At 51.6% G+C, this 13,805-nt stretch overlaps 2 protein-coding genes across 2 annotated transcripts; one reads left to right on the top strand and one right to left on the bottom strand.

Annotated features, from left to right (window-relative positions):
• Positions 1 to 119: 119 nt before the first annotated feature.
• LOC122389996 (E3 ubiquitin-protein ligase Topors-like) lies at positions 120 to 13,286 on the top strand. The gene is made up of 5 exons (XM_043382554.1): positions 120 to 297; positions 2,154 to 2,491; positions 9,156 to 9,295; positions 10,181 to 10,444; positions 10,799 to 13,286. The coding sequence occupies exons 2-5, from the start codon at positions 2,270 to 2,272 to the stop codon at positions 12,774 to 12,776; spliced, it is 2,604 nt and encodes an 867-aa protein (XP_043238489.1). The 5' UTR covers positions 120 to 297; positions 2,154 to 2,269; the 3' UTR covers positions 12,777 to 13,286.
• LOC122389997 (platelet glycoprotein Ib alpha chain-like) lies at positions 2,068 to 5,358 on the bottom strand. Its single transcript, XM_043382555.1, has 2 exons — positions 5,060 to 5,358; positions 2,068 to 4,065 (listed from the first exon to the last, which is right to left on the bottom strand). The coding sequence occupies exon 2, from the start codon at positions 3,845 to 3,847 to the stop codon at positions 2,921 to 2,923; it is 927 nt and encodes a 308-aa protein (XP_043238490.1). The 5' UTR covers positions 3,848 to 4,065; positions 5,060 to 5,358; the 3' UTR covers positions 2,068 to 2,920.
• Positions 13,287 to 13,805: the final 519 nt, after the last annotated feature.

The following is a 13,805-nucleotide window of genomic DNA, read 5'->3' as shown; positions in this document are numbered from 1 at the left end:
GTTGTTTTTTCAAAATAAATTTCGAAGTAATTTGTGCATTCAAATTATATTTTAATTATTGTTTGAATGCAAAAATCAACACAATGCAGTTTTAAATTAAAAATGACGTCATATTAGTCAGTTTTGCGATGTGTTCTCAGTTATGCAACTCCTTGGCGAGTGTCGAAGGGCAGTTGGGGCAGTTGAATGCGTTGAATGAGTTGAATGAGTAATTCCCGTAATTCCAAAGCATTAATTCTTCGGGGGAGTGTGCATTGTTTGTGAATAAATCAACGGCACGAGACTCTTCTACGACGGGTAGGTTCGGTAGGTTGTGACGGTTGTGGTAATCAAATGTAAATGAATGAGAGGATTATTTGCAGCGTCGCCCATAGGAACTGAAAAGTGTCCAGTCTAAATCAGTGCAAGTGCAACCGATGAGCTTGAGCGGTGAGCCAAGTTGTCTGTTGTCTCGCATTAGACCAATGCAAATTAAGTGCCACTACAACAAAGATGTAAATGCCCTTCCTGGCTACCTGGCCAATGACTATAGTCCGTTCTACATCAAGCTTGCAGTCGGAACTCGGAGTTTCTTTAGTTTGCTCCTCCGCTCAATAATTTGCATATTTGAATGTAAAAGTTGTATGGATAGAAATCATGCACTGCTTTCAGCAGGGCACTTTGGCCACAAGCTTAGCATGAAACAGACTGTAATGAGGCTTTTGATGTAGACTTCAGCGTTCAGGTGGTAGTGGTAAAGCCGGCATCACACTTATTTTGTGCAACCAAGGAGAGGTGCTTTAGGTTAGGCTGTAGGTTTAAGCTTTTAGGTGATAATCCTTAGGTTGTAGGTAAGGTTAGCCTTTAGGTTAGGTTGGTTCGGTTTGATTACAAAGCATCTCTGGGTATACTGCCTCTTCTTGGTAACAAAAAACAAGTGTGATGCCTGCTTTACAACTACCTACCCTTCAGGCTGGTCCTTATGTACCTATTAGAGAGTTACAAGTAGCTGGAGAACTTTGCTCATTGAAGAAAACATGCTGCCTCTGAAGTATAGACTCCAAACTAGAATTGAAAATGTTCACAAATTATAGGCAGGTGTAAGCAATTGACTCTGTAGTACAAACAGTTTTCTGGCTTGTGTTCCAATGTAAACTGACTTAAGAATAAGAGGCCTAGGATTTGGTGAGGAATTACATAATACATTTACAGATAAAATGGAGAACATCATCATGATCAGAAATCATGGTACTTTTTGGATTATTTGCGGACCTTCCTGATTCCTTCATTCTGCTTCATTCAACTGATTTACATGATAATAGCAATTAATGTTTTAACATGGACCTGAATATGATAGATGAAGGTTGGACAGTTGAAGCTTAGGTTTGACTGGTACATCAGAAATATTGATGATTTAGGTACTAATTACTCCTCAGTCCATGCATCTTCCCTATTGTTCATGAATTTTGCAGAATTTGACATCATTTGCCTAGGAACAATACTTATTACTTACCATGTGTTTCATTGGGTAATTTGGCAAAGAAAATAGCCCATTTGCTTACCTGATATCTTAAGAGGATAGTTATGAATAATGTACATTTTGTTCTTCAATTGGGTACCTACTATCAAGTATCAACTCATCCTTGTGCCTCTCCTACCACCACACCTTCATACAAATTACAAATCGATGCCTTTGATCCATGTGGTCCAGGTGATGGTAGCTCATAAGCTAATTATTCTCCTGCATTCAGTTATGTTTGCCTGGTGCCTTATGAACTGAGCTGCCCCTTTCTTCAACATTCATGTTAATGCTTAAGATGGCACCTGCCATGCTATATTTTAATGTCCTAGCCTCAGCCTAGCTGGTCAATAGTAATGCCCCAAAGTGTTGAAAAGGTAGAAAACTACCCTAAAAGATTGTATGAGTTGCACATGTGACTGGTGACAATGCACATACCTGCATTCCTATGTTTCTGTCCTTTTCACATGAGTTGAGAAGTGATACTAGGCATTTACAATTTACTTTTTACTCTGCTTTATACCATCGTAGAACCACACCTAAACCACTATAGAAAATATGTTACCAGTGTGTTGTCTACCTCTTTATATCAACCAACCAATGAACATGGGATGAAGCACCTCAACCATAACACGTCACACGTTTTCCTTCACAGCTAGTTTTCTCCGCCCTGGAAGTGCGCTGACGGACGCCTGGTTCTCTCCGCCCTGGAAGTGCGTTGACGGACGCGTGGTTTTCTCCGCCCTGGAAGTGCGCTGACGGACGGAGACCATGCCGGCCGACGTGGAGTGCCCGGCCACGCCGCCGGAGCTACCCCGGGAGCCGACACCCACGCGCGTGAAGTGTTCGCCCGTGCGCGAGGGGAGCAGCTCTCCGGGCCGGGCCTCGCCCGACTCAGCCTGCCCCATCTGCCTGGGAAAGCTGGACAACAAGGCGTTCTCAGACGGGTGCATGCACCAGTTCTGCTTCACGTGTATCGTCGAGTGGTCCAAGGTGAGGTTGGGCTAGACTCGGTGTCCGTGCGTGTCGTAACTTGTAACTTGTAAGGTTCAAGTTCTCAAACAAAATGATCAAATACTGGAATGTAGGCCGGCATGACCGTGTCATGTTGGGACAGGACTTCTGCAGCGAACTGGTGATCCCTGCTTTTTTCGTGGGCTTTGAACTTTTCAGGTCCCTTCTTCCAGTTTTGAAATCCCATTGATGTGAAAGCCGCTTCAGAATGGTAGCTGGCTTTCGCACCTGTTAGTCTCAGTTGAACTGCCTTCATGCAGGTGAAGCAGAACACCTTCTTCGTCTCTGGGCATACGTGAATCCACGGGTACTCCGAGTACCACGAGGCTTGGAATCTCCTTGTACACTGGGCCTTGTTTGAGCTGACATGCTCTGGTATGTCACGAGGATTTGGCTGATTTGGGGAAGTCAGTTCCAGAATGTCTCCCATTCCAGGTTCAGCTTGTGAGTTGGTTTGGTGGTCGCTTGTTCCGGGCACCGGTTGGTCTCTAATGATCGAAACACCGCTGTGCCCGGCGCCGGAGTTCTGAGCAGCACCGCTGTGCCCGGGGCCGGAGTCCTGAGCAGCACCAGCACCGCTGTGCCCGGGGCCGGAGTTCTGAGCAGCACCGCTGTGCCCGGGGCCGGAGTCCTGTGCAGCACCGCTGTGCCCGGGGCCGGAGTCCTGTGGAGCACCGCTGTACCCGGCGCCGGAGTCCTGTGCAGCACCGCTGTGCCCGGGGCCGGAGTCCTGTGCAGCACCGCTGTGCCCGGGGCCGGAGTCCTGTGCAGCACCGCTGTGCCCGGGGCCGGAGTCCTGAGCAGCACCAGCACCGCTGTGCCCGGGGCCGGAGTCCTGAGCAGCACCAGCACCGCTGTGCCCGGGGCCGGAGTCCTGAGTAGCACCGCTGTGCCCGGGGCCGGAGTCCTGTGCAGCACCGCTGTGCCCGGGGCCGGAGTCCTGTGCAGCACCGCTGTGCCCGGGGCCGGAGTCCTGTGCAGCACCGCTGTGCCCGGGGCCGGAGTCCTGTGCAGCACCAGCACCGCTGTGCCCGGGGCCGGAGTCCTGAGCAGCACCGCTGTGCCCGGTGCCGGAGTCCTGAGCAGCACCAGTACCGCTGTGCCCGGGGCCGGAGTCCTGTGCAGCACCGCTGTGCCCGGGGCCGGAGTCCTGTGCAGCACCGCTGTGCCCGGGGCCGGAGTCCTGAGCAGCACCAGCACCGCTGTGCCCGGGGCCGGAGTCCTGAGTAGCACCGCTGTGCCCGGGGCCGGAGTCCTGTGCAGCACCGCTGTGCCCGGGGCCGGAGTCCTGTGCAGCACCGCTGTGCCCGGGGCCGGAGTCGCTGCCGCCGCCATCCTCGGAGCACCTGCCACCTCGCAGGTGGCGACACGTGCACCACCGCAGTGTTTCGGAGTTGGAGTCGTTGCTGTCGTTGCTGCCCTTATCCTCGATGCACGTGTCGGTTACAGGACTGGTTAGGGCGGTGAATGTGCTGACGGGCGCTGGATCGTCGAGGTCACCTTCACTCCCACCCGCTCCATGTGATGTGTCCGGATCAGGCTCAGGGTTTGACCTAGGGAGGAGGAAAGAGGAATGCCATGTTATGAGGCCTTGGAGGATTCAGCCGTCGATTTGGGGACACCTGCCATTCCACTGCATTAGATAATCTGAAAAAAAGCACTGGAAAGCCCATACAATTTCCTTTCCGTGAAAATCCTCAGACTGGAGACTGGATTTTTTTCGCGAATAACTTTTTGAGTTTCAAAGATCAGAGAAAAGAATTTACACCATCGTATCTGTTTCGTCGAGACGAATCGAAAGCTATATCGGATGACCTCAAAAGGTCAATATCGGCCTTCACCTGAGGTCAAGGTCATTAAGTGACCTCGATAGGTCAGTTTGCACATCAGAAGACTCGCCAGGTCTAGACGAACACTTTTATGCCTCCCAAAGTCTCTAGATCAATTCTACCGAAAGTTATTTGCCAAAAACCGTAAAGAGCCTATGACGTCATCATATGACCTGAAGTGATCTTACAAGGGGTCATTGATGGAAAATTACACCGGGATCATCAATAGGAACCTAATCTACCATGATCCTGAACTAAATGAACTGATCTGATGCGTTTTAGCGGCAGATGGCGTTTCTCCCATAAACTCGTAATGGGCATGGCCAGGTCGGGAAACTGACCTGACCTTAGGTTACACGTATCAAAAATCTGAGATATACAAGTTTAGCTATCTGACCCCTGACAGATATCACAAAGTTTGAAGTTGATGAGATTATACAAAAACTGCAACTTGAGCGCAGCTTCAAACTTTTTCGGAGGTCGGGTCACTCTTTGAGGCTTGGTGACCTGACCTTGACATGACCTGGAGCTAAAATTTTTACAAAATGTGGGGAAAACATGCCCCACTAGCAATGCGAAATTTGGCGGCGCTACGCGGCACCCTTTTTGCGCCATCGGCAAAAAAAACCTGAGGGGGGAGGGCGGAAATCAGCCCTCGGGCACGCGCGGGTTAACTGTTTTATAATTAATCCACAATTATTTGTACAGTCTGACCCACCTGCACGAAGACTGCGAGAAAAAATTGGTGAGCTTATGGTGCTTATCCTGCTCCTTCCTGAGCTCTTCGAGGCGTTTTCGCTTCCTTTTTTCATTACCGGACAAAGATTTTGACCTCTTCTGACCAGGTTTCCCTGGCCAGGCTTTCTTCATGATTGGATTTCAAACGTAGATTTTAGGCAGTACCTAACGACAGCAAGCAAAAATCACACTCAATGCACAAATACACGTTCGACGACGAGATTTCCTTCGTGCGTGTCAAGCGCGTAACGGCTGCGAGCGTTTGGTTTCCTGCTATGGTTCCTTGCAAAACATGTTCTGCTGCTTCGTAATGGAACTTCGTGCGCCAAAAAAGCGAGCGTCAGTAAGAGCTGCCATATGACGGTAAGTGGCTGCCACAATACAAAAAAACTTCGTCGGTGTCTCAGGTACCTATCAAACATAGGTAAACGACCGGTGCGAGCGACTTTAGCGAGTGTCATTTGAGCGAACGTCATTTGAGCGAACCATTTTCAGCGAATGGCAATTCAGCGATTATCAAGTTCAGCGATTATCAAATATAGCGATTATCAATTTTAGCGAAAGCTATGTTTCAGCGACATCTATTTCGTCGACTACAATTTGAGCGACTGCCATGTTCAGCGAAACACTTCATCGTCCTGTAACGTTCTTTTTTTGCGAGCGTATACGCGCGAATGTTTTCGGAATATCTCATGGTTATCCGGAACTGGATGGCGAATGTCACGTCCAAAGACCTCAGACATTGAGCTCCAAATGTAATGCTACATTTCTAAACAATTCCAACGGTTCAATTTCACCCCCTGCTCTTTATATAATTTAACAAATAGAATAGTTATATTAAGTTTTGTCCAGACGGTACCTACTCATAGGCGGCGGAACGAAGGGGGGGGGGGTACCGGGGCACCGTGCCCCCCTTGATTTTGGCATTTTAACATTAGCCCTATGGGCGTTGCATGCAGAGAATGAGACCAAAAGTCGGCGGTGCCCCCCTTAATTGAAGGTGTTCCGCCGCTACTGAACGGTAGCCAATCCATTGTATTTAATTTTGTCTTTACCTCTGGTGGATTACAAACTGTTAGGTGTTATCATGACGTATGATATACCTAAAACAAAAATTTAAAAACTAAACGTTGCAAGATCAATGATTTAACGTTGCGAAATGAGGCCTGATATTTTTGTGGTTTCAGGTTTCCAACAAGATTACTAGAACAAGATAACAGATTTTCAAGCTTTAAAACATTTTTTTTTTTGTCGCGCGCAGCTTGAAGCATGACACAAAGCAAACGGGTATTCAAAGGGCAAGAATTTCCGAAAAGTAGAAATGATTGACTTTCGTCGCGTTCGGTTTCGCTGTAACTGTATTCGCTCAATTGGTCTCCCATTGACCACCATATATTTGCTCAATCTGGTTTCGCTGATTCTGGTCCTCGCTTACGTTGATAATCACTGTGATTGAATTCGCCGACTTGACAATCGCTGAAAAAGTCAATCGCTTAAATTGATAATCGCTGAAAATGTTTCGCTCAAATGTCGTTCGCTGAAATGACGCTCGCTCAGGTGTCGCAGAACCGTAAACGACATGTCAGACCACTTTACTCGACGAATAGTTTGGAGAATGGACAGCTGACGCTCATGGGCGGATCTGGGGGAGGGGGGCAGTCGGGACATGGCCCCCCAAAACCCCAAAATTTGAGCAAAATGGACGCATTTCGCCGTGTAAAAGATGATTTTATACGCATCAGTGGCTCGTAAGCCGTCAAAATCCGAGTTTTTTTTATCAGATTTTCTGAACTTGCCCCAAACCCAAGTTCCCCCCCAAACACACACCAGGCGCGGATACAAGGGGGGGGGGCCATGGGGGCCATGGCCCCCCCCCCCTTGGCCGATTTTTTTCAAAAATAAAATAAAAAGTTAAAAAGTTAAAAAGCTGAAAAGGGGGCCTCCCGAAAATAAAGTGGCCGAAATCCGATGAGTTTTTTTTTAACCTACCCACTTAGTTATTTCTTAGAAGACTAGCTGAGAAGACTTCTTTGTTAGAAGATTGGTAAAGCTTTTCATAACTTGGAGGTCTCTTATACTCACAGAGATGACCACTTTTACAGGGCCTCCTAACCTGCACAGAGGGCCTCCAAGCCTGCACAGATGTTGAGATGTTGCCTGAACAGCTAGATAAGCTCAATAGACGCAGTTTTTTTTGGGGGGGGGGGCCCAACAAGTGGGAAGATGGGGCCTCCAACAGGTGGGATTATGGGGGGCCTCCTGGTTTCTAATGGCCCCTCCCTTGGAGATTTTCTGGATCCGCCCCTGACACACACACACACACACACAAAATCTGTCTCTATACCAGAGACTTCTGAGACCTGGTAGGGGCTCTCTGAGGTCAAGGTATGGTATAGGCTAGGCTCTGAGGCTCTGAGGCCAAGGCCTCGTCCTCTGATACTGATATGGACCTTTTGGACCTTGGGTCTATGCCGCATAGACCCTAAGAGACCTCGGAAGTCCCATATTAGGCCACAAAGTGCCTATACCAGGCTTCAGAAGGCCTGAAATTGGCCTTCTGAGGTCTTGTAGGTACCCTCTGCGGACTGGTCTGGGCCTTCGGAAACCTGTCAGGTCTCCGTTAAGTATATTATGAACCTTCTGAGGCCTAGTAGAGGCCTCAAAAACCTGGCTTGGCCCCTTGAGGCCTGGTATGGGCCTTCTGAAGCCTGGTTTGGGCCCCTGAGGCCTGATATGAGCCTCTTGATGTTCAGTAGATCCTCAGTTTGGCATGACCATTTGAGCCCGGTAAAGGCCCTTTCATGACCGGTAAGGACCCTCATAGACTTCATATGGGCCTTTTATACTTCTAAGCACTAGGGGCTTCTGAGGCCTGGTATAGACCCTCTCAGACATTCTAAGGACCATACCAGAGCTTTTAATGGCCCTCTCAGCACTGTTGTTGGCCCTGTAATGACTGGTATGGACCCTCTCAGGCATGATACGGGCCCTCCCAGTTCTTGCAAGGGCCCTCTCAGTACTGCTGCAGGCCCTTGCATGAGTGGTATGGGCCTTCTCAGGTATGGTATGGGCCCTCTTAGTCATTGCAAAAGTCCTCTCAGTACTGATGGGGGCCCTTCGATGATTGATATTGACTGACATAACCCTCAGTAATATGTCACGGTACGGGCCCCCACATAACTTGTGATGGCCCCCTCAGTACTGTTATGGGCCCTACTGTGGGCCCTCTCAGTACTGATGTGGGCCCTATCACGGCTGGTACGGGCCCTCTCAGGCATTTTACAGGCTCTTGCACTCCTTCTAAGGGCCCTTTCAGCACCGCTGCGGGCCCTGCCATGACTGCTATGGGCCCTCTCCGGCTTCTCAGACATAATATGGTACCTCCCAGACCTTGCCTGGGCCCTTTCATATTTTGAATGGGCCCTCTCAGACAGGGCATGGGCCCTCTTTACCCCGGGCACTTTCTAGTTTCTACAGCCCGGGAAGAAAGGACAGGGCCACAATACCCAAGATACAAAAATAAATGATTTTGTTTCACGTTGTTTTGCTAAATTGGGCCCTTTTCCAAAAACATAGGCCAAAGTCCGAGAGTTTTATCTTCGCGGCGGCACCTTGAGAAGGCCCCCTTTGGCTTGATTCCCCACTCCTGAAGTCATTTCTACAGTCTGCCCAGAAGGCTTCTTTCTGCACAGCCAGAGAGCATTCCGTCCATAACTTGACCTGCTGGCTGAAAGAGAGGGCCCCAGTGTTCAGAGTTGGGGGGGCGGCTGCCCCCCCTGCCCCCCCTGTGGCGCCGTCCCTGAATGAATCATTAGTGCTTTGAGGTTTATGGTTAAGGTTTTGAGGTTTTGGCTCAAGGTATTCAGGTTTATTATGCGACGTGGAATATTTGTTTATCTTAGGGGCTTTCGACGTTTTTCTTTTCCCGCTTCAGTTCGTTTTTTATCGCTTTATTTTTAGTAAGTACTTATTAAGGTTGATTTCAGTCGCTTTATGTTCTTGCTTCATGTGTGTCTGTTCTAACACCTGTCTGACCTACCCCCTCTGTTCTGACACCTTGCTGACTTCCTCTGCAGGTGCGCGCGGTTTGTCCGCTCTGCAAGCAGGGCTTCACGTCCATCATCCACAATGTGCGCTCCGAGATCGACTATGATCGGTACCGTTTGCCGCCGCCGCCGGCCGCCGAGCCGCAGAACCCGTACATCTTCCAGCCCGGGTAGGTACGGGGACAATGGTGGGTAAGCGTGAGGCGGGCATGACGCCCCGAGCCGCAGAGCCCCTACATCTTCCAGCCCGGGTACGTTACTCGCAGTCAACTTCTGGTGTCACTCTTTTGACTTTCGTGCTCCGATACTTTTTTATGTGTGATGTAGTGCCGCTTCTGTGAATGATCACCGTGCCAAATCCATCAGCTATATGCACCCTATCAATCAATCAATCCACGTGCTCTGCCGTTTTTCCACCGTGTGTACGTAAATGTCATTTAATGTCCCCGTCATCTGTGTGAGAGCGTTGTACAGTATAGATTCTCCATACATCCTGTCCTCAGCTGTGTCTCGCCGTACGTTTTTCGTATGAACCCCGCTCTACATCGCCCTGCCGGCGTGTGAGCCTCACCCGGCCAGGCTGCGCTCAGAGCTACATTAGCGTCCGACGGCGCGTGGTCACACCGACCACGGGCCGCCGGCGGAGACGTGACGCGGGGTGGCGTCCCCGGCAGCACGGGGAGACGCCTTTGGAACGCCGTCTCACAAATACCTGCAGCTGTCGCTAACTGACTTTTTTACTGACTTTAACTGACTAACTGACTAGCTTGTGTTGTTTTGTAACATGCCTGCAGTGTTGAATGGTAGGGTAGTTCGTTTGAATATGTTGTTATGCGGTGGGATGTTTGGGTTGAATGTGAAGTTGTTTTGCAAGGAAGGATGGTATCTTGCCTGCTGTTGTTAGGTAGGCCGGTTCCCCTGCTGATACCTCCTTCTGACCCATACCTACCTACCTTACTGGCCTTTCTACCTTTCTGGCCCGTGACCTGACCCCTGTCTCCGGCTGACCCCAGTCTCCACCAGACCCGCCGCCTGACCCGCGCCGCCGCCGACAGGGACGGTCCCGAGCTGCGCTCGCGCTGGCTGCAGATGCGCCGTCAGATGTACCGTCACCGGTCGCGCGTGCTGCCCATGCTGTGGCCGGTGCCCGAGGGACACGACTACCACCTGCCGGCGGCGCCGGCGCGGCCACGGCCGCCCACCCGGCCCCGACTGACCTCCGAGTCGCGCCGACACATCTACGGCTCGGACATGTGGGCCCGGCCGACGGCCGACGAGCTGACCGGCCGCTACCGCGAGACGGGGCCCGATTTCTACAGGTGAGACGCGCCGCGCGGGGATACGGGGGTCCTTCACCTATGTAAGGTTTGGGTTGGAACAGAAAACGGTGACTGACTTCTGAACTGTTGGTCATTGTCATTATTGTTTTTGATGTATTAGCCTTTGTCTTCACAATACTGAACTATGCAATTTCCTGAAGAGTAGATGGGATTAGATCATTACACTACTTCCAATATTATGCCTGTATAGTTTCCTCCTTGTACGGCTACCTTATCATCTCATCCACTCTAGCTCAGTGCTGCTGAGTTGTGCTCCCATTGGTAGCCTCACAAGTTAAGAGGATGTATGCGCTTTCGTTTCTCACATTAACACTGTTCTTCGTTCCGCCGCAGGAACAACCCAGCCTGCACGCACCGCCTGGTGCCGTGGCTGAACCGAGAGCTGAACGCCGTGCTGGACAGCCCCGCCCTGCTGGCGCACGTCATGGAGCACGTGATGCAGCTCATCACCCGCCTCCACATCCTCAGCCCCGAGTTTCGAGCCCACCTGGAGCCCTACATGAGCCCGTGGACGGAGCACTTTGTGCACGAGTTCTACTGCTTCGCGCGCTCGCCGTACGATATGGTCGGCTACGATCTGAACGTGCAGTACCGCCAGGGCCGGCCCGACTCGCCTCCCATGCAGGTGATGGCCAGTAGCGGCGACAGCGACTCCGGCAGTGACAGTGACATTCGCGTGCTGACGCCACCGACACAGCCGTCGACGCCGATTCGGACGGAGCGGCTGTCGTCCCCGGAGCCGGGGCCGAGTGGCAGCGCTGGGCGGGCCGACCGGGGTGTCTCGGCCGCACTCGGCCGAGTCAGAGCGTTCCTGGCGAAGGCGCGCGCCGCCGAGAGCGACTCTGACTCGGATATGGACTCAGATGTGGGAGCCGGTGGCGGTGGGGGCTCAGACTCGGCGGTGGAAGTGGTAGAGGTGCTTCCTCCGCGCAGCCAGCGGACACCGGTCATCGTGACGCTCTCATCGGACGAGGAGGCGGCCCCGCCAGCGTCTGCCCCGCCAGCAACTACCGAGGCGACAGAGTCGGAACGGCGTCGCACCGACCGCCAAGCGCGCCGGACGGCGGCGACGACCGACGGACAGCGCCAGAAGAGCCGAGGAACGGCTGAGAAACGAACCCGCTCCGACGGTGACAGCAACAAACGCCGGCGGGGGGAGGTGACGGAGAAGAATGGAGGTGTGCATACTGCACACAAACGGAGAGAGAAGAGACCGAACCGAGAGGCAGACAGAGCGGAGCGACGAGCTAAGGGAGCGGAACAGCGCGGGGCGTCACAGTCGAGTCGAAGCAGCTCGAGATCCAAGTCGAGTAAGACGACTGCTAGCTCGTTTGGCGGCAAGAGTAGCTCTATCTCTATGCCGACAGCCGCAAGTTTGGCGACATCCAGCGATGCAAGCTGGAGGCCGACGGATAGTGAGAGAAGTTCGGTAAATAGCGCTCTGAGCTCGAGGGTTAGTGACAGAGTAACCGTTTCCAGTGACAGAACTAGCATTGACGTTGTCGGAGGAACGACCGACAGATCCAGTCTACTTTCAATCTCTAGCGGAAAAAGCACATCGGCATCTGCTGGAGCGATTGGCGAAAACTGTTCGAAGCCGGGAGATAAATCGAGTGACAAGAGCCATAAATCCAAATCCAGTGATAAAAGTAGCAAAAGTTCGAAAACAAGTGACAGAAGCCACAAGTCGAAATCCAGCGACAAAAGTCACAAATCAAAATCCAGTGATAAAAGTCACAAATCGAGATCCAGCGACAAGTCGAGTCACAAGTCAAAATCCAGCGACAAGTCAAGCCACAAGTCCAAACATCGTGACAAATCGCACAAATCTAAATCCAGTGACAAGCACCGTTCTTCCAGCAGAAAATCTGACAAGGGGGATGAGAAGCGCGACTCTGACGGTCGTCGTCACGGGCGTCGCTCGCGGGACGACGCGCGGAGCCAGAAGCGCCGTCGACTGGTGGATAGCGACTCGTCGGACTGTCTGCTCTCGCCCGGCTCGCCGCAGCCTTCCACCTCCTCCGGGGTGACGGACCGGTCCCGTCAGTTTCACCGGATTGTGCCCGCCGTCACCTCCTCCAGTGACGCCGCTCAGAGCAGCTCGTCGAGTGTGGTGGGCGCGCGGCCCGTCCGCTGCCGCCGCCTCTCGGACTCGGCCTCCGAGGGGAGCAGCGCGGCTGACCGCCGGCCGGCTGCGGCGCCCAGTGACAGTGAGGAGGACGTTGGCGCGCGGCGACCGGCGGTGCGCAGTGCCGTGGTCCGCGCCCGCAGAGCTGTGCGCAGTGAGGACAGTGACTCGAGTGACTGGTAATTGACGCGAGACAGACACCATTCGGACACGAGGAGCCAACCTGTGTCCGCCAGCTGCCTCTCGCCAAGTGATTTATTGTTCAAATGACCCAGAGTTTCACAGAAAGGTTCTCGATTGTGCAAAAACGTTATCTTCTAACGTTGAGTGTGAGTGTGTCCATGTCCGAAAGGGTACGATATGTGACCTACGATATTTTCAGTGCAGCCTATACTTGTAGTTGGGTGTTGTTGACTCCAGGGTTCGCTGGCTGTGGGACATACCCGTGACATTACCCTGCAACTCTCGCAGTACCGCGGATGGCTAGTGACCACACGCGACCGCCTGTGCTGCTGACGAGTGACGCTCAAGATATCTGCCAATGGGGTTGATGATGTTTGGAGTGCGTGGTTGTGACGCGAGAGTGCTGACTGGTGCCGCTGAGTCCTTCACCGTTCCCTCGGGGGAGTTATCGAAAACGGAATGAGGATGTATAAGATGGCAAGATGAATTAAATACACGAATAACAGGGAGGGATTGACTTTGCTTTTCAGGGGTTTGGGGGCGAGTTGACAGAAAGGTACAGGTCTCGCGGGTTTTAGCGGTAGGTTTTGCACCTAGATTTTTTTTTGTGTACTGCAGGCTATATCTTCGTCGTCTTAAGCTTTTAAGTGTTGAAGATGCGATCGACTTGTTGGTTCACAAGCCGGTAATGATCGTGTAAAATGGCTTCATCGTAGATCGATTAGTTTCTGAGATATAACCGGAAATGTAAAAGTGCAAAACCTACCGCTTAATCTCGCGAGAGCCGTACATATAAAACAGCAAGATGAATGAAATAACGAATAGCGGGTACGAATTCACTGCTTTTCCTTTGAGTTTGGGGCGCGGCGTTGACAGCAATGTGTGCTCATGCTGAATCTCGCTCAGCTAATGGCACGGATACAGGAGAGGCTGGTCTTCAAACTGAAGAAGAGTTATAATATGCAAGGAAGAGTTAGTTTTAAACGTAATATCAGGTTAACCTGATAGCCTTGAATGTTTTTCATGAAC

This window comes from Amphibalanus amphitrite, unplaced genomic scaffold, assembly GCF_019059575.1.
Source record: "Amphibalanus amphitrite isolate SeventyFive unplaced genomic scaffold, NRLGWU_Aamphi_draft 000378F_arrow, whole genome shotgun sequence".
NCBI classification, from domain to species: domain Eukaryota; kingdom Metazoa; phylum Arthropoda; class Thecostraca; order Balanomorpha; family Balanidae; genus Amphibalanus; species Amphibalanus amphitrite.
This window is presented reverse-complemented; position numbering and strand designations above follow the sequence as displayed.